The sequence below is a fragment of the Manis javanica genome, chromosome 18 (genome assembly GCF_040802235.1).
Source record: "Manis javanica isolate MJ-LG chromosome 18, MJ_LKY, whole genome shotgun sequence".
Classification (NCBI taxonomy): domain Eukaryota; kingdom Metazoa; phylum Chordata; class Mammalia; order Pholidota; family Manidae; genus Manis; species Manis javanica.
The window spans coordinates 3910865-3930675 of NC_133173.1; the positions used below are offsets into that span (position 1 = coordinate 3910865).

A 19811-nucleotide genomic window follows, 5' to 3' on the forward strand; every position below is an offset into this window, starting at 1 on the left:
AGGCAGGGGAATGAATGTGAAGACTTGGCGCACCTTCAGCCAGGACTGCAGGGAGAGGGTCCCTTGGGAGTTCCCCGGTGGCGACTGTGGACCCCACACTCCCCTTCTGCCATGTGTCTGCTCCACGCCCCACGTATCCTGTGTAGCCCAGCACGGCAGGGTCTGGCCAAGGTGAGCAGTTATGGCCAGGACCTGGTGGCGAAGAGCAGAGTAAGGTCCCTGCGCCAGCCGCCAGCACTTACAGGGTCTCTGGGGTCAGCCTGACAAAGGTGCAGATTCTGACTCTACAACTTCCTCTACATGTGACTCAAGTAAGTTATTTAATCCTGCTGAGACCAAATGTTCTCGTCTGTAAAATGGGTTGTGGTTACTTTACAGGGCTGCTCGGAGGATTACCTAATACCCTGCACGTAAAGCTCTTAGCATGCTGCTGGCTCATGGCAAGTACTCAGTGAATGTTGGCCAGTACGATCATTTTCATCATCATTACTGTCAGCCTGACCACCTTACAATCTTCTGTTGACATAGGATTTCGCTGCCGAGTTTGCATTTGTGTTTATGATTGTGTTGGCATCCGGCAGTCCTTTTTAATTGCTGCTGGCTAACAAGAAAAGAAGAGAGGCGGATTTAATGCGTAAATGATGCGTTGAAGCCAAGTGAAGGCCAAGTGATGTAACAGCTCACTGTGCAAACACAAGTACTGCCGTAATTCAAACTAGAGAAAAGTGGTGGGAGAGTTGAGTCATTCCCCAGCACCCGGCATCCTCCACAGGCACGTCACACTCAAAGGGAGGGCTGCTCTCCTTGGTCAGCCCCCTGTCGCTGCGGGTGGCAATTTGGTTCTAGCCAACAACATCATCCTTCCCATTTAACCAGTGTTGTCAGTGTGTTGTATCGAGTTTATGGTTTTGTTTATGTTTACTATGTGAATTTCTCCAGAATGTATTGCTAAGCAAAAAACAGATTGTAATAGCTACCTTTTGGTAAAAGAGGGGAGTAAAAGAAGAGAGAGGGAGATAAATATGTGTGTGTATATAAATATATTTTTTTCTTTTTTCAGAAAGAAACACTGGAAGGATAAGTCAGATCTAAAAAATATTGGTTCTCAGGTGTGGTGGGGGCCGCACAGAAGGGGCAGAGGTGGCAAAATTGCCCTGTCTGTATTTATCTACATAGTTCTGACCTTGAGTCATTTTGGATTGGTGGTCACGTAAGAGCTGGAGGAAGGAAGGTATACCTAATAGAACAAAAGTAATCCACCTCCGTCAGCACTGTGGAGGCTGCAGGAGTCCCTTTCCCGTAAACGGAACATGTGAGGCTCAAATTAGAGACCCACTGTCAGTGGTAAAGAGCCTGTTGCTCCCCAGGAGAGCGATCTTCCCAGACTATTATCTGGAAAGTATTTCTTCTCTCTAAAAATGAGGAGGTCAGGAAGATCAGCCCTACCAGGACTCTGTGAGGAGACAGCTTGGCAAGCCCTGTGATGTGGCTGGTGTTGGGAGATAGTAGCGGCCCCTGCCCCCGTGTGGCCAGACTGCCCGGTGCCCACTGGGGAGCAGAGCTCACTAGCCGGCCAGAAAGGGGTTCTAGAGCCTCCAGCCACTAAGCAGGGATCAGCGCAGGGCAGCAATGCCAGCAAGGCCCCAGCAGCTTCAGCCAGCCTGGTCTACTTGCCCCCACAGGCTGCCCACTTATTCTGCACGTCTGTGAGCCAGTTGGGAAGTCCTTCCTCGGAAGACTGTCTGCTGACCTCTGGCCTCAGAGGCAAGAGGTCAAAGGGACAAGCAGCTTGCAAAATGAGTCCAAGGCACTTCGTGGGCCGTGCAGGGGCCAGGCCACAGCAAAGCCTGCTCCAAGCACAGACAGCAGTGCGAGGAGGTGGGCAGCAATCTCATGCAGGAAACCATAACCCAACAGCACCAAAAGCAGAGCTGCAGTGAGGTCAGAGATTTCTTCCATGAAAGCCTGGGTTTGGGCCAGAAAAGCCGCCAGGGCCAGCTAGGAGCCTCAGAAGGAGAAGGACGTGACTTGTCACAGGAGCCACCATTGCTGGCCAGGCACTGTGCTGAGCACCTGCTGAGCTAGGTAGCTTTACCCCATTTTACCGATAAGGAAATTGAGGCCCCAGAGGGTTAAGTCATTTGCCCAGGGGGCATTCACATGAGTTCCAGAGCTGGACCTGAGCCCCCGCTTGGGCTGGCAACCCGCACGCTGGTCAGCCCCCTCTGAGGTTTGAGTGTGGGAAGGGCAGTTCCATGGTTCAGTGGCACACACATTATGGAAACGTCTGCGTGTGCTACTGGGAGAATGCAGGTGAACAAGCCTGTCCAAGAAAAAGTCAAAAGTGAATCACAGCTGAGCCACCCACATCACGGCGCCTGGGGGAATCCGCCTCTGATTCAGCCACAGCCTGCCCTCTACCAGAGACAGAAGGCTGAGTGCTTCAAGCGTGTGGGCTTTCTGCTCTGGCTCTCTGGGTTCAAATCCTAGATGTGACCCCGGCCCCCAGCCCAGGAAGCTTGCTAGGGCTCAGTTTCCTAATCTGCAAAAGGGAATCAATGATAGTGCCTGCCTCAGGGCCACCGCCAGCAGTAAACGAGGCAGTCAGCACAAGGCACTCAGCCCAGCCTCAGAATGAGCGAACGAGCCCTTCTGAGCTGTAGCTCTTAACTCGAAGCATCCTTGTTGCCAAGTCTCCTGCTAAAGATGTCCATGTAGGTGTGGTTGCAGGGGAAGCCCCTGAGCCCACCTAAGCCACTGGACAGTGGGGCCCCAGGCCTGGCTGCCCTGGACAGCTCTCGGCCTCTGGAGGCCCCAGCTTCCCAGGCCAAGGTGTGGCACCCCACCCCCCTGGGCTTGTGCGGGAGCCCCCGGCCCTGCTGACTGAGTCATCACAGCCCCTGGACTTCCCGAAGCCGGTCCCAACCTCTCGTGTAACACGGGAGGCCCTACTGGTACCTCCTGTGTAGGCCTGTTGTGGGGCTTCTTATCCCCGTGTGTCTTCTCCCCACTATAGTCAGAGAGTTTTAAAAAGGGTACATTCATAACATTCTCCTAAAGCTGCCCACTGCTCTGAAAATCCAGCACCCTGACAGGCCTGCCATGTGCTCCATGACCCAGCCCTTGCGCAGGATCCCACCTCGTCTCTTCCCGCTGTCGCCTGAGCAGTTTCTGTTCTCCACACACACGAGCTCCTGTGCCAGGCCTGTGTCCCTCTGGTTCCCCTGCCTGGGATGCCAGCTCACACCTTCACTTCGGCTCACATACCACCTCCTCCGAGAGGCCTTCCCTTACCGCACCCCAGGGCCAGCCCTTGCCCTCCTGCAGGCACTACCATGGTACCCTCTTTATTATTTTTGTTCCGGAGTACTTAAGATGATCTGAACTTCTCTTATTAACCTGCTGGCTGCCTCCCCCACCACAAATGGAGCACTGGGGAAGGTCCTGCCTCTAGCAGGTGCTCAATCAACTTCTCAGGAATAAATGAATGAATGAAATGCCTGGTGCACAATCAACCTTCCACAAGCAGAGGTTTTCTTGACACACATCGCTTAACCCACAAGTCTCCTCCCTGCCCTGGGCCTCACTCAGGGGTTCATGAGAACCTCAGTAGAGACCTCTGTCAGCTAAAACACACTCCAAGTGTCATGAGAGGACTCCCATTGTTTGCCACCCACAGCTGTCCCTCCTGGGCATTTCCAGCACCCCTCCTGCCAAGTGCACCCCCTTGGGCACAAGTGGTGCTGGCGCCTTTAAGGTGCAGGCAGCTCAAGGCAGGTGACTCCTGCCACCGCTCTCGCCCCCCAGGTGTACTGTGCCCGTTAAGGGGTGGCACCGGCCCTCCTTCAGGTATTAACTGACTTCTTTCCCCAGCAATGTTTATTTTAGAGATTAAAGTTAGTGGAGGAGCCTGTAATTTCCAGAATCATCTGTTCCTTTCCTGGCAGCCAGTACTACATTTATTATTTTATTTTCCCAATCCCCTGATAATATGGTTCCAGACATGATGGTTTGATAGCATCATCCAAGGGAGAGACTCTCTGGTGCTCCCTCCAAGCCGGCAGACAGGCTCCCGCTGGCCTTGAGGAGGGACACGTGCACCGGATGTCCCAGTACCCCTTTCCCTCCTTTCTCAGGTGAGTCCTGAGGCCCACTATGGGGTTCTCCTTTATTTTGTTTTCTTTTTATGTACTACAGTGACCCCCGCACCTCCCATTTATCTGGCCCAGGCAAGAAATGGGCTACTTAACACTGGATTTTCAAAATAATGCCTTTCAAGCACTGAAGTTTAAACAAATACATTCGAAAAACAGCTTTATTGAGATATAATTGACACATTGTGAACTGCACATATTTAAAGTGTACAACTCAATCCCTTTTGCAATTTGTACACACCCATGAAACCACCACCACAATCAAGATGATGAACATATCCATCGCTCCCAGAAGGGTCCTCCCACCTCCCTGTTTGTTCCTCTTCCCCAAGCACCCACCAGTGGGCTTTCCAGATACGTATCTAATGCAACGCTGACTCATCTGCTGCCCCACCTCAGTGAACAGAGTGCGATCAACACAACGGCTCCTCTCTGCAGCAGTACCATTAACATCACTGAAAGTGGTGTCACTGGAGGCTCTGGACACGCCCGATCGTTCGCCCTGAGCACGTGCCCTGCCATGCCAGGCCCTGTGGGATCTGAGAGTTTTCGCCCCCACTGCCTCACGCTGGCACACCGACCCCTCCTGAGCTGTGCTCACACCTCAGTCTGGACCAGCGGTTCTCAGCTGGGGATGGTCTTGCTCCACAGGGGACATTGGGCAATGTCTGGGCACATTTTAGGTTGTCATACGGACGGTGGGGGTGCTACTGGCACCCAGTGTTTAGGGACCAGGGATGTTGCTAAACATCCCCTGGCACACAGGGCAAGCCCACAAAAAGAATGATCTGGCCCAAGGTGTCAATAGTGCCAAGGCTGACAGAGCTCTGGCGAATGAGTAGTCATGGTAACTGACCGCTGCGTCTTGGGGGCCTCCTTCCAGCTTTACCAGGGGTGAGCCCTGGGCAAACTCAAAGCAGCTTGAGCTCCAACGCACCAGGGCCCAGATCAGCAGGTGTTCAACGAACGTCCACCAGCCTATTAGAAGCTTGGTGTGGGCAGCACTGGCTGGGCTTTGAAAGCAAGGCAGAAAGACACGCAGTGGGCAGAGGGAAGCCATTGAACTGACAGTGGCTTTTGGGTGTGGTGGAGCCAGAGGGGAAAAGGTAAGGCAGACCCACCCCTGTAACTGAAAGATGAGCAGGGGTGGCCACACAGGGATCCTGTCCCAGCGTGACCAGATATGTCACCACCAAATCATTTCTAGCTCCACCCCCCACCCACAGACACCGTCTGCCGTCACATAAAGGAGGTTTTCCTGAAGTGGTTCGGCCAGACCTGGAAGGGCCCTGCCCTGTGATGGGATGGGAGGAGCCTGACTGCCACCCCAGCTGTGTCCAGGACGGACCCCAGGTGCTCTGGAGCTGAACGGTGATGTATGGGCATGCTTTATTCAATTTTGCATGACTTAAAGGCTTCATTATTTTAGTATAAAAGTTACTGTAGACTTTCCTGATAATGCAGATAAGCAAAAAGGAGAAAACAGAAAGCTCTCAAGCCCCACCCTTTCAGAGGAGACACCAGTTCGACACCCTTCGGCATGTGAGACTGTGGTGTAGACATTTTAATCAAACCCAGGTGTAGATGCTGCTGCTGAAGGCTTTGTTTGAGGTGCCTGAGAGTGGTGGTTTGTTTTGGGAGACGAGGACCCCCACATCACTCCAAGAGGACAACGGGGGTGCCTGGGGTCAGGCTGATTCGGTGGATTTGACCAGAGGACTATGGTCACTTCTAGGAGCCTCCCCGATTAGCCCCAAATTCAAGGAAAAAGAGCAGCCTGGCTGGCTGGATCCTTCTTCTAAGAGCCCTGCTGGGAAGGTGGGAGCGCCTGTGAGGCCCCATCCTTCCCAAGGCCTCACCTGTCAGGCCTGGCTCCTTCCCACAGGTTGTCTCCCCTCCAGGCTGCTGTCACATGGCGTCCCAGGCCTACTAACCAACTGCTGTGTAAAACTGATAAACTAAGATCCACAGGCCCTTGGGCTCCTGAGGCCCCAAAATGGGACCTGGGCTCCAGGGGCAGTTGAGCCTCCTTGCCTTCACGGTGATAAAGAGAACAATACCTGTCCACGGACTCCTTTCAGGGAGATGAAGTTAGAGGTTGGCTAGCAGTCACCAGCTGGGACAGCCGGGTTCTCTCAAGGGGGGTGCCTTCCAAATTCTTCTTAGCAACTGAAGTGTTGCAAAATGCAATCATAGAAGAAACTAAAGTGAGGGCAAAGGTGGAGATGCTCTGGGCAAAGCAGGGACAGGTGCTCACTTGCTCAGCCCTGTGCTCTCTCCTCCCCTCAGCGATGCATTTCTGAGCCCTATGCCAAAGGCAGGGTTGGAGGGGCAGGCTCTGCAGGGGTGGCAGCCATCAGAGACAGGGTGTGCCCCTCCCCCTCCAGAGACCTAGGCAGCCTCCCCTGAGGCCAGCCTCCAGGACTGGTGAGGGGCCTCCAGGCAGCCAGCACTGCCTTCTCCCTGGGATGACCTCTTTTTCTAGGCCAGAGGACAAGTGGGATGGGCCCTGGGGGACCCCGAGGCTAGGTGGGGCCAGCCCTGTCCCTGTTTCCCATCAGCTGCGTCTTGCACACAGACTAAGGAAGAACTGTGACTCACTTCCTGCCCCAGTCTGACTGCTTTAGTATTGTTTCTCCCAACTAAGCCTGGTGATGGTGGGGGCCACCCCAGCGTGGCTCCTCAGACGCTCAGCTCCTGTGGGGGGAGGTCCTGCTCGGGAGAGGGAGCCGGTCGGACTTAGCTCCCAGCCCAGCTTTCAGGACCCTACGTTCTTCCGTGAGTTTCCAGTGTTACCAGCATTTGCAAGGGTGCCCAAATGGTACCTCGTGCCCTTCATTGGATATTATTTCCATTCTACAGCGGGGTAGATTGAGGCTCTGAGAATTTGTCTACAGGGCACAATATGAAATAGTGCCACAGGGATCTAAACCAGGTTTGCCGGTTGACTTGCCATGCGGTCAGTTAGGTTAGCTTGATTGCTCAGCCTCTCTGGACCTCAGTGCCCTCTGCGAAACACAGATGGAGACCATAAGGGTGACTACAGGAACATAGATTATGGGGTTAGTGGTGAGGAAGATTTAACACATGGGGAGAGCTGAGCAGGGGACCTGGCTCGTATAAGCGCTGTGCGGTGCCGTGTGTGCTGTTCGCCATTGTCCCAAACCTATGTCAGGGGGGCCACGGGACAATACCGCGCTGCCAGGCCATCTCACAGGGAGCAGGAAGGGATGGGCAGACGCCGCTCTGCAACCCTGTAATAACAGAGCCCCGTGCAGCTCTTGACCACATTTCCCCTTTCCTTTCTCAGCTCAAGCAGCGGTGGCCTCAGCCAAGCGGCACAGACGTTTTCTAGGGCAGGACCCAGGGAGGGAGAGGAGCCGGCTGGTGTATTGCAAGTCGCTTGGATTCCGGCTTCGCCAAAGCCCGGATCTCTCCCAGGCTCCGAGGCCTGCAGGCTGTGGGATCTTGGGCAGATTCTTTAACCTCCGTGCGCCTCAGTTTCCTTACCCGTAAAATGGGGTTAATAATGTCAGCCTGACATTAAATTGTACAGAACAGGGAGAGAAGTGACGTGACTGCCCTGGTGCCCGGAGGCGGTTGGTGTAAATAACAACAAAAAGTTAAAAAACAAAAAGAAAGTAAAAGGTGGTGGGCTACTTGTTCGTCTCAGGCACGTGTCCATACGGACGCAAACAACCGCCGCGCCCACGGCAGGCGGTGAGGAGGTCTGCCCTGCGGCCTTAGGTGGGGCCCCCCGGGCGGACGTCCCGGGGCACTTAACCCGGTCATGCCCGAGTTCTCGGCCCAGGGGAGGGGAGGCGGGAGGCGGGGACCAGCGCCCCGCTCCCAGCCGGGTGAGCGCGGAGTGACTTCCCAGGCCCGTCGCGAGGGCTCCAGCCCGGTCTCCACCGCCGCCCGCTCGGGGGGCGCCCGGCGCGAAAGGCCGGGGGCGCGGGCAGCGGGGCCTGGGGCGCTGGGAGCGCCGGCCCGGTACCTGCCCGCCCCTGCCTGCCGCGCGCCGGAGGCCGCGGGCGCCCGGAAGGCCGCGGGGCCGCCGCTCCGAGCGGCATGGGCGGGCGGCGGGCGGGGCGGCGGCGGCCCGGGAGCGCGGGGGAGGGGCGCGGCGGCGGAGGGGGCGGAGCGCGGCCGCCGCGGCCGTGACAGCGGCCGGAGTAAACAAGCCGCGCCGCCGCGGCCGGGCCGCTGCCCCCGCCCGCCGGAGCCCGAGCCCAGGCCGAGCCCTGCCCTGCTCGCCGGCCGGGCCGAGGCCGCTCCGCCGCGCCTCCCGCCCCCGCGCGGTGACGCTGCTGCTGCTGCTGCTGCTGCTGGGCGCGGGCACCGCGCGGAGCCCAGGCCCCGCCGCCGGGCTCTCCGCTCGGCCGAGGGGCGCCCGAGCCGCCGCGGCGCTCGCCCGGAAAAGTTTCCCCGCCCGGGCTCCCCAGGGTAAGCGGCCGGGGCGCGGGCCCGGGGGAGGCAGCGCGCCGCGAGCCGGGCCCGAGCGCGCCGGGGACTGGGCCGCTCTGCCGGGGGAGCGGGCGCCGCGGCCCGGGCGCCGACGCAGCGCCGACCCGGGCCCCCGCCGCCCGGCTCCCGGCCGTTGTGGAGACCCGGCCGCCGGGCTGGCCCGAGGGTGGAGCCGCGAGGAGGGGGGGAGCGGCCCGCAGCCCACCTGAGCGCGCCGGGCCCGGCCCCGGGCCGGTACTTTTCCGCTCGGAGCCGGGGCGAGCCCTCTGACCTCAGGAAGCGTCTGCGGGGCCCCCGCCGGGGCGGGATGGGGAGAGAATTCCGGAGGCGCCGGGCGCTCCCGCCTCCCCGCCGGCCGCAGCCGGCTCGCCCACCCGCGGCTGGGAGGGCCCGAGCTCCCGCCGGGCGGGGGACTATTACGGACCGGGCCTCGCCCGCGCGTGCACCTGGGCGACGGGAGGCGCAGGTGCGGGACCCGGGGCGCTGGGAGGCTGGCCCAGGTAGGTTCTGGGGCTGCTTCCCGCGGAGGCCTGGTGCCTGGTCGGCCGGCCGCGACCCCTGCGATCCCTGCGGGGTCGCCGGCCTGCTTGCCAGACAGGTCTGACAGCGGTCACTTGTCAGGTCGATACCCGCTCTGTCGCCGTATGCCACCCCCTTGCCCCGGGGGTGCAGACCCTCCTGGACCGGAGGGTGCTTGAATTAACCTACCTGACTTGGGAAGCTAGGGTTGGTGCGCTGGGGCTAGGGGGACTCAGGTGATGTGGCCTAGTGAGGGCTGGGCTGCTGCTGGCCAGGTGTGGACACAGCATAGGGGAGTAGCCAAGCCCGACCTGTCTCAACCGGAGTGGCCCAAGTGTTACTGTTTACTGTATTGGGCTTCCACGTAAGATTTGATTTTTTAGAAAGGATTCTGCGGCTCTAGAAAAAGATGGAAAACCTCTGGCCTAGCACTTTGTACCAAGGAAACTGCGGCCCAGAGAGAGGAGGTGACTTGTCCAAGATTATACAGCAAATGAACAGTCAAGCAGGGACTGAAAGTCAGAATTTCAGAGGAGCGTTTCAGTGCCTGCAGCAGAACCTGGCTTGGTGTCTGTGCTGGAGAGACTGGATGGGGTTTCCCAGGCAGCCCTGTCCACAGCTGACCCCCAGTGCCTGGGAAACGGCAGCTGGACCCGGGGGTGGGTTCAGTTTGGGTGCCTTAGAGTGGCTGCCTGTGTTGGGTGGTTCCTGGGACTGGAGAGAAGGGCTTTACCAGGAACACGGCCAGGAGAGCACCCATGGCTCTCTGTGGCCACAGCCGGAGCTGAGTCCCGCGTAAGAGGGCATCTCGTGAGGTTAGAAATACAGCTCGTCTCGGCGTTTAGGCAGAACTGGGACTCAGAGGGTGAGTCAGAGTCTGGGATGGGGGTGGGGAGAAGCCCATTCATTCATTGTTCTCCACGCCTGCTCCTTTGGGAGGGGGTCCTCCCTCCCTCCAGGATGCTGAAGCAAGGCTGTCGGGAGGTCTGGGGGCCCTGTGGAAGCCATACCCACTGCTCGCTCACCAAGGGTGACGCTGGGCAGAGTGAGGCAGGCCCTTTTGTGGGGATTGGTCGGTTGTGTCTGAAGCCTGCTCACTTTCCCGGTGCTGCAAGGTAAATGGTTGGTTAATCACCTTAACCTATGGAACTGCAGCTCAATCCACTGTGCTCTGGAACCTGGGCTTCATCCAGGTGAACCCATTCTTGATGTGGGTGCTTCAGCAGGACTCACACACTGTGGTCGGGGGTTTGGGGGATGGCTTTGCTTCATATCTGGACCCAAGAGGCAGCTATTCTGGTGCCAGGCAAGAAGGGAGAAGGGATTGCTTTCTTATCCGGCTCTGCCCCCAGGGCCCTACATCCTCTGTTAAATGAGGGGCTTGGGGTCCCTTCACCCCCTAGGGCCGGATGTCTGCTGCCCAGCCATTACTCAGACCTGCTTTCTGGAACTTGGCCGCCCAAGGCGTCATGGGGCTGTGGCTTCCAGGCCCGTCTGGGAGCCCTGTGGACTCTGCCCATCCGGGGTGAGGAGGAGCTGCATCGCCGATGCCTCCTGCCATCAGCTGTCAGGTTATTTTGGTGTAAACTGAAAATACTCCAGGAATTGTGTGTTGAGTCCCCGCAGCTTGCAGGGTGGGACTGCAGTCGGAGCAGCCAGGGAGGCTGGTTGTGGCTAAGGGCGGCCCTGGAGAAGCAAGGGTTCCCAGGGCTGAGGTGGGGAGCTGCATTTTACCACCCCGCAAAGTGGCCTCCTTTGGGGCTGGGCTCCGGGAGTGGTGGGGGCATCGGGGCCTGTGGGAAGGTGCTTTGCTCAACAAGCTTGGCACTGAGACAGGATACCTCCTGCAGCCCCATTAGGACTGCGCCAGCTTGTCCTATCCCAGGGGCTTGGCTTCTGGCTAGTTAGGGGCCCATACGGGGACAGTTATGTGGCCCCGAGGTCCTGCTGTCTGTTTGCTGAAGGAGGAAAAACAACACGCGGACTATTGATTCAGCCTCACCTTGGCGCTCCTGGCTCAGCAGCCAGTGTTTGCCCTGGCTGCCCGGCTCAGGTTACGCAAGGCTGGTGGGCGTGGAGTGAGCGAGGGGGTGGCCAGGGGCCTCCAGGCCCTGGCAGGGCAGGCAGGACTGGGCACCCGAGTTCCCCAGTAAACAGTGTAAAAAGACCCTGGGTCCCTGACTTTGTTGATGGCTGCCAGACTGGGCCATTGAAGTAGGCGAAGCCACTGCCACCCCCTATGCTCACCTCCAAAACCCCCATCCCACCTCGGGTTGCCCGTGCTTTCTTCCCCCGGGCCTTGGGGCTTTGCAGATAGCTCCCTTTGGCTGGGTCTGCTTTGCTGAACCCGGAAACCCGAGGGGGCCTTGTAGATGCTACCCTTGAAAAAAACAGTATTCCTTTATAAAGCATACCTAGGTAATTTGGAAAATACACAGTGACACAAAGAAGATAACAATTGTAATTTTCACCATCTTGAGAGAACCATTGTTAACATTTGAGCATGTGTCCTTCCAGATTTTGCTATGTGGTTATATATAAATATACACGTATAAATGGTTTTTAAAAAACAATCTGGGATCGTGTACATACAGCTTTATAACCCATCTTTTTTATTGTGATTCTGGCGAGCATTTATTCAGTTGTTTCTGATTTTGAGTGACTCAGGCCTTGGCGCCCTTCATTCCGCTTCCGTATTCTTGTGTGGAGAGAGGATCGGGAGTGTGTGTGTGTGGAGGGGGTCCATCTGTCTGGCTGACCCTGGGGGCTGGATTTTTGCCTTTCCCCCCAGGGCCCCCTTCAGGCCCAGATGGAGCTGTCGGGTGGAAGCAGCATCAGCATGTGGCTGGGAAGGGACTAACTGTCCCCTCCTCTCTGCCCTTGTTCCCCTCAGAGCTGGCAGACCTCCTCCGCCCGCAGCCCTGCCCGTCTCAGCCCCATGTCCCCACCAGTCAGCCCCGGGCCACAGGCAGTGAACGGGTCCGCGGGAGCCGAGGCCCTGTGACCAGGCCTAGAAGACGGGGGCTCCGGGGTCCCAGCCGTCTGTCCCCTCCATGGAGCTGAGGCCCTGGGTGCTATGCGTGGTAGCAGCAGGAGTCTTGGTCCTGCTGGCTGCTGATGCCCGTGGCCAGCAGGTCTTCACCAACACCTGGGCTGTGTGCATTCCTGGAGGTCCTGCTGTGGCTGACAGCGTGGCACGCAAGCATGGCTTCCTCAACCTGGGCCAGGTAGGTGTTCTCACCACCTGCTGGCCTTGACATAGGATGTTGCCAGGGGGTGCGGGGTGGTGAGGGCAGGGTTTCAGCACCAGGAGCAGGATTGTGAGGTGTCTTTTCAGGGGCACCTGGGTAACAGGCATGTTCCTGGTGGCTGGGGGAACGGGAACAGCAGCTTGTCCTGTGCTTGGCCTTCTAGCATAGATTGCGGGAGAACCAGCGTATCCCCAGGAGAGTGAGTCTCCCTCGGTCCCCACACCTTCTTACTGGGTCCTGGGCAAGGAGCAGGTGCCCCACCAGCCCCAGCCGTCGTGAGGCTGCTCTGTCTCCTGCCCCTCCTAGGGACTGACAGGTGGAAAGCCCAGCTCAGGCTCCCTGCTCTGTTGCAGATCTTCGGTGACTATTACCACTTCTGGCATCGAGCAGTGACGAAGCGGTCCCTGTTGCCTCACCGCCTGCGGCACACCCGGCTGCAGAGGGAGCCTCAGGTGAGTGCCCCAGCCCCTCCCGCCGCCACCCTTCCCTTCTGCTCTCAGGAGCACCCCTCTCTGCACCCCGCTCCTCCACCCACACTGTCTCTCCCTCACAGGTACAGTGGCTGGAGCAGCAGGTGGCAAAGCGCAGGACCAAACGGGACCTGTACCAGGAGCCCACAGACCCCAAGTTTCCCCAGCAGTGGTACCTGGTAGGTGGCCTCCGTGCCCTGGGTCCCCCTCCCAGCTGCATCCAACCTTGGAGGGGTCCCTGGAAAGGATGAGGCCACCTCTCATTCTTCCTCTTTCTGTCTGCAGAGCAGTCTCTCCCTTGCCCAGCTGGCTAAGCCTGGGGCTGGCCCTCCCAGAGTTCTTTACACTTCCATAGGGCCCAGACAACCAGTGGTGGTGTTTCAGGAGTGGGGTGGGTAGAGAAGGAGGTTTTGGGGTGGCAAAGGGATTCTTCAGGTATGTGCCAAGGTGATGGGTGGGGTGTCTCTGCAGTCCGGCGCCGCCCAGCGGGACCTGAATGTGAAGGAGGCCTGGGCCCAGGGCTTCACTGGGCATGGGATTGTGGTCTCCATTCTGGACGACGGCATAGAGAAGAACCACCCGGACTTGGCAGGCAATTATGTGAGGAGGCGGGGGAGGGAGTGGCCGCAGGCGAGGGGTGCCTGGGACAGGCCTGTTCTGCCAGTGGGGTCAGGCTGCTCTTAACAGTGGCCGTGTCCTTCCAGGATCCCGGGGCCAGCTTTGACGTCAACGACCAGGACCCTGACCCCCAGCCTCGGTACACACAGATGAATGACAACAGGTAAGAGATGGCGGGCCTGCTCTCTGCCTCCCTTTTCCTCTCTCCCACTGAGGAAGCAGGGCCAGTCCTGGGCTAAGACCTGGCCCGCCCTGGAGGCTGAAGTCTCTCCTGCAGGCTTGGGCTCTGGCTGGGGCTCTGAGGGAGAGTTGGCTGGAGGAAGTTGGCCACAGGCTGAGTAGAGCGGGTGGGAGTGGGTCGTGTATGCATGGGGGACGGTGGTCACGGATGGAGAGATGTGCTGGCGCTTCCTGCTCCTCCAGCTGCCCTGCTGTGGCCCGCCTGCTGCTAATGCTGTGCTCTTGTCCCGGCAGGCACGGCACCCGGTGTGCAGGCGAGGTGGCCGCGGTGGCCAACAACGGCGTCTGTGGCGTGGGCGTGGCCTACAATGCCCGCATTGGAGGTGGGTGCGGCCTGGACCAGCTTGTCTTTCGGGGGGGTGCTTGCTGGGGGGGATTTTCTCCACCTACTTCCCATCTGGCCAGTGCCTGTCACTTTCCCACTGTGAATCCTTTTGACCACATGGCTATTCCTCAAAGGGTTCTTAGCAGTTCAAAATGCTGATGGCCCTGTGCTATGGGGCGCGATGTTTCTTAACAGAAGTCTCCCTAAATCCTCACCACCCACTCTGAGTCCTTCCACAGCAGGCCTTGATCACCCCGCTCCATGGGAGCCCAGAGACTCCTTCTCACCCAGAATGTGTGGTTGAGAGCAGGGGCTGTTTTCTTTTCCCCACCCCGGGTCTTGTCTGTGAAAGGCAGAGGCAGGCCGGGGAGGTCGGGCTCAGGGCTTCCCAGCACCAGCCCCTCTCCTCCCCTGTCCGTCCTCTGGTGCAGGGCTAGGGGTGCTCTCGGGGGGCACCTGGCAGCCAGGCCCACACAGCAGCCCTCTCCCCGACCCCCTTTGTGGCCAGGGGTGCGCATGCTGGACGGTGAAGTGACAGACGCCGTGGAGGCGCGCTCGCTGGGCCTGAACCCCAACCACATCCACATCTACAGTGCCAGCTGGGGCCCCGAGGATGATGGCAAGACCGTGGACGGGCCGGCCCGTCTTGCCGAGGAGGCCTTCTTCCGTGGGGTCAGCCAGGTGAGGGGGGCACCCGGCCCAGCCCTGGTGACCAGGCACAGCCTCTGGCAGCAAGCTGCGTGCTGGCTTTTCCATAGCTTTCTTCCTGGGTTTTTCTGTTCCTATTTGTTTATTCTTGTGTTTAGTTTTAATTTTACACAAAGCGTGTTTGTTAGAACATTAATGGACTAGAAGGACTTAGAAATTAATAGAAAAAGAGAAAAATAAATAAAAGTCACCTATAATTCCAGCTCCTGGAATCAGCACTCCAAGCATTTTGGTAGTAGTACTATTTTTGAACCATCAGGGATCTCAGGGGAACCAGGGGGGGTTAGAGGGTTCCCCAAGAAATCCCCTCCAGCCCTCCCCATCTCCAGCAGCACCCACCCACCGGGCCTCCCGCACCCTGTTCTCTGTCCACAGGGCCGTGGGGGGCTGGGCTCCATCTTCGTCTGGGCCTCGGGGAACGGGGGCCGGGAGCATGACAGCTGTAACTGCGATGGCTACACCAACAGCATCTACACGCTGTCCATCAGCAGCGCCACGCAGTTTGGCAACGTGCCCTGGTACAGTGAGGCCTGCTCGTCCACACTGGCCACCACCTACAGCAGCGGCAACCAGAACGAGAAGCAGATTGTGAGTCTTGGCCTGGGTGGGGGCAGGGAAGATGGGGCTGCCTGCTGGCCCTGCCCCGGGCCCCCTGTCCGACCTCATCTGCCTCCCCCCACCCCACATGGCTGGGTGATAGTGGCTCAGCTCTGGTGGAATGGGAGCCGGGACTGTCTAGGACTGGTGGAGGCCCTGGAGCTGTCTGAAGCCCCTGGGAAGTGTAGACTCTCCCTAAAAGCAGGTATTGCCCGTAACGATCTCCAGCCTCTAGTCCTACCCCTTGTTCCTTGGGAAACTGGAGCCCAGACAGGGCCAGGTGTTGGCCTGTCCACAGCGAGTTAGCAAGGTGGCCGCTGGGACTGAGGTGCCTTGGCCTGGGCTCCCATGCCATCGTTGGGGCTCAGGGCCTCTAGGCAGAGGAGAGGGCAGGTGGCTCCTCTGGTTCCCCCCACCCACCCGGCCTAACACCGTTGTCCTCCTGGTAGGTGACCACTGACTTGCGGCAGAAGTGTACGGAGTCTCACACGGGCACCTCGGCTTCTGCCCCCTTGGCAGCTGGCATCATTGCTCTCACGCTGGAGGCCAAGTAAGTGGGTGGGGGCTGAGGGGCACCCTGCCATTCCAGTGCCCTCTGCAGGGCAGCCCTTGGTTTCCAGCATCTCTCCGAAGAGACTGAGCCCCTGGCCTCTCCCTCCCGCCTTTGCAGCAAGAATCTTACCTGGCGGGACATGCAGCACTTGGTGGTACGGACCTCAAAGCCAGCCCACCTCAATGCCAACGACTGGGCCACCAATGGGGTGGGCCGGAAAGGTGAGGACATGGTGGCCCCGTAGGAAGATTGGGGGAAGGTGGTGGGACACCCTGTGCCTCCCAGCTGATGCCGCCTTCCCTGCCCCATAGTGAGTCATTCATATGGCTACGGGCTGCTGGACGCAGGTGCTATGGTGACCCTGGCCCAGAACTGGACATCAGTGGCGCCCCAGCGCAAGTGCATCATCGAAATCCTCACTGAGCCCAAGTGAGGCTTGGGCCCTGGCTGGGGAAGGGCAGGCGGGGCCTGCGGGCTGCAGGGGGTGCCAGCTGGTCTCTCTGGGCCAGGCTGACAGACCATCGTGGCACTCTGTGCACAGGGACATTGGGAAGCGGCTAGAGGTGCGGAAGACTGTGGCCGCCTGCCTGGGGGAGCCCAACCACGTCACCCGGCTGGAGCATGCTCAGGCGAGGCTCACTCTGTCCTACAATCGCCGTGGTGACCTGGCCATCCACCTGGTCAGCCCCATGGGCACCCGCTCCACCCTGCTGGCTGCCAGGTGCTTGCCCTATCCCCTCCCCGGCTCATCCTCACTCTTACCCCACATGCAGTCACTCACGCTTCTGGGTGGGTCACACAAACCCAATGGCCACCAAAGACTTCTCAGTGGGGATACTGTTGGCATTTTGGGAGGGACGGTTTTGTCCTGTGGGACTGTCCCATATCACAGGAGTCCCTGGCTTCTGCCCATGAAATGCTGGTAGCGTGCCTTCCCGTGGATAGCTCCCTTGCATGGTTCCAGAATCTTCTGGTTGTGAACATCTGGCCTGCTGGGAAACAGCGCCAGCAGGCATTTCTGGCCCCCTGGGGTCTCACTGCACTGGGGGAAGCCGTGTGGTTCATGTGTCGTGGGCATGGTGTCCTCTGGCTGGGGTCCCCCCGAGGCCTCAGACGAGTGTGCGCCCTTCTCCCCAGGCCGCACGACTACTCTGCTGATGGGTTTAATGACTGGGCCTTCATGACAACGCATTCCTGGGATGAGGACCCCTCTGGCGAGTGGGCCCTGGAGATCGAGAACACCAGTGAAGCCAACAACTATGGTCTGGGGGCTGTTCAGGGCTGGGGGACGAGGGGGCCAGCAGGCGGGTCTGGGGGCCGCAGCCAGTGCTAACTCTTGCCTCTTCCCTGACCCTGGGACAGGGACACTGACCAAGTTCACCCTTGTGCTGTACGGCACAGCCCCCGAGGGGCTGCCTGCGCCTCCGGAGAGCAGCGGCTGCAAGACCCTCACGTCCAGCCAGGCCTGCGTGGGTCAGTGAGCATGTGGTTGGGGCTGGGGCCTGAGGCTGGAGGGGACAGAGGGTCACTGTCCTAAAGCTCCAGTAGGAAAAGGGGTCTGAAGACCCTCGGCCCTCAGGATGACCCCGGTTCTAGGGCTGTGAGCCCCTGGGGGCTTGTCTGGCCCTGTGGCCCCAGTCCACTCACTGACACCGCCTTCTCTTCTGCGCCGGCAGTGTGCGAGGAAGGCTTCTCCCTGCACCGGAAGAGCTGCGTCCAGCACTGCCCGCCGGGCTTCACTCCCCAAGTCCTCGATACCCACTACAGCACGGAGAACGACGTGGAGACCATCCGGGCCAGCGTCTGCGCTCCCTGCCACACCTCGTGTGCCACATGCCAGGGGCTGGCCCCCACCGACTGCCTCAGCTGCCCCAGCCACGCCTCCTTGGACCCTGTGCAGCTGACATGCTCCCGGCAAAGCCAGAGCAGCCGCGAGTCCCCGCAGCAGCCGCCGCCGCCGCCCCGGCCGCCCCCGGAAGTGGGGGTGGGGGTGGGGGCGGGGCCGCGGCTCCGGGCCGGGCGGCCGCCGTCGCACCTGCCCGAGGTGGTGGCCGGCCTCAGCTGCGCCTTCATCGCGCTGGTCTTCGTCACTGTCTTCCTGGTCCTGCAGCTGCGCTCGGGCTCCAGCTTCCGGGGGGTGAAAGTGTACGCCATGGACCGAGGCCTCGTCTCCTACAAGGGGCTGCCCCCCGAGGCCTGGCAGGAGGAGGGCCCGTCCGACTCAGAAGAGGACGAGGGCCGGGGCGAGAGGACCGCCTTTATCAAAGACCAGAGCGCCCTTTGACGAGCGCCCACTGCCCGCCCCTCCAGGCCCACCCCCTCGGGCACTTTTTAATTCACCAAAGTATTTTTTTATCTTGGGACTGGGTTTGGACCCCAGCTGGGAGACAAGAGGGGCAGAGACTGCTTCCCATACCCTCAGGCCACCTGGCAACCTGAGGTGGGGCCCCGGGACCAGCGGGGGCCAGGGGAGGGCCTCCCCCACGCCAGCGCCCTCTCCCCCTCTCCGTGCCGGAGGAAGGAGTGAACCCTTAGGGCAGCTTTCCAAGGCCCAGGCCCAGGCCCAGCGGAGCTCCTGCGGAGTGAGGTGGGGGCAGCCCAGCTCTTGGGGGTTCCTGACCCAGGCTGCACTTCTGCCCCTTCCTGTCCTCGAAAGCAATAATGGTTCCCATCCAGGCAGCAGGGGCGCTGGCCTAGGCGGTCCTGGAAAGAGAAGGCCACCTCTCCAAGGGCTTTTGCATCCCTGGCCCTGTCCCCACGGCTGGTGAGCCTCGGGCAGGAGTGAGTGAAGGAAGGGCTCACGGCAGGGCAGGTGCTCCAGGCTGTGCACACGTGTGTGTGTGTGTGTGCGTGTGCTCGTCCCTCTGACCCCCTCCACAGCTGGCAGCCCGCTGGGCGCGGCTGGCCCAGGCAAAGCCCCGTGCTGGTTTCTGACCACCCTCCCCGGCACCCCCCTTCCGCTGGGGCCTAAGTCCCTGTTTTCTGAGCCCGGGGCTGCCTGGGCTGTTGGCACTCAGCCTTGGAGCCCCTGGGTGGGTGGTGGGGAGGGACGGTGGCCCAGCCGGCCTCTCCCACCTCCCACCCAATGCTGCTTTCCCCTGTGGGGATCTCAGGGGCTGTTTGAGGATATATTTTCACTTTGTGATGATTTCACTTTAGATGCCGATTTTTTTTTTTGTATTTTTAACGGGGGTAGCAGCTGGACCCCCCACCTTCCCTTACTCCCTGTCCACCCTGCTGTTCCCCTGGCTCCCCTGGCCCTGAGGTGTGGGGGACTGCAGCCTGTTGCCGAGGAGTGAGGGGGAGCTGAACCCCAGGTCCTGAAGAGGCAGGCGGGCCAGGTGGGCCCAAGAAAGGGAACTCACCTGGGAGGGGCAGGCTGCCATGGCGCTGCCGATGGAGTTCATCATGCCAAGGGCTCATGGGTCACTGGTTCTGTAAGTGCCAGGGGTGGGCAGGCAGTGGCACTGAGCCCCCTCCAACACTGTGTCCTGGTGGAGAAAGCACTGACCTGCCCCTCAAGTCCCCCTCTTCTGACGTGCCTTTGCACCCCTCCCATTAGGACAATCAGTCCCCTCCCACCTGGGAGACCCCTTTTCTTTCTCTCCCCTGGCCCTGGCACCCAGCCACCTGCCCAGGGGTGCCCCTCCTCTCATCCCCTACCCTCGTGGCCAGCCTGGCTGGTTCTGTAAGGTACTGGGTTGGTGCCCAGTGATTTTTTTCTTGTAATTTAAACAGGCCCAGCATTGTTGTTCTATTTAATGGACACGAGATAATGTTAGAGGTTTTAAAGCGATTAAACATGCAGACTATGCAAAGCAGGCCTGGCCTCCGGTGCGGCAGTGTTCCTTCCAGGCCCCTGGACCGCCTGTGGGGTGGGGGACAAGCCAGGTGTCATGGCCTGTCCGC

At 59.7% G+C, this 19811-nt stretch overlaps 1 protein-coding gene across 6 annotated transcripts; it reads left to right on the forward strand.

The window, feature by feature from the left end:
- The first annotated feature begins 5380 nt into the window (after positions 1–5380).
- On the forward strand, positions 5381–19724 carry FURIN (furin, paired basic amino acid cleaving enzyme). Of its 6 annotated transcripts, none has more exons than XM_073227167.1 (17): positions 5512–5530; positions 10544–10711; positions 12034–12367; positions 12745–12843; positions 12945–13040; positions 13333–13461; positions 13566–13642; positions 13954–14042; positions 14553–14725; positions 15128–15340; positions 15799–15899; positions 16020–16123; positions 16214–16331; positions 16444–16623; positions 17040–17164; positions 17265–17375; positions 17579–19724. In XM_073227167.1, the coding sequence occupies exons 3-17, from the start codon at positions 12194–12196 to the stop codon at positions 18184–18186; spliced, it is 2397 nt and encodes a 798-aa protein (XP_073083268.1). In that variant the 5' UTR covers positions 5512–5530; positions 10544–10711; positions 12034–12193; the 3' UTR covers positions 18187–19724. The 6 variants fall into 6 exon arrangements, with proteins under 6 accessions (XP_036856544.1, XP_073083269.1, XP_073083268.1 ...); XM_037000646.2 differs by lacking the exon at positions 5512–5530 and adding an exon at positions 8341–8600; XM_037000647.2 differs by lacking the exon at positions 5512–5530 and adding an exon at positions 8341–8600 and having other exon boundaries at positions 10544–10665.
- The last annotated feature ends 87 nt before the right edge of the window (positions 19725–19811 follow it).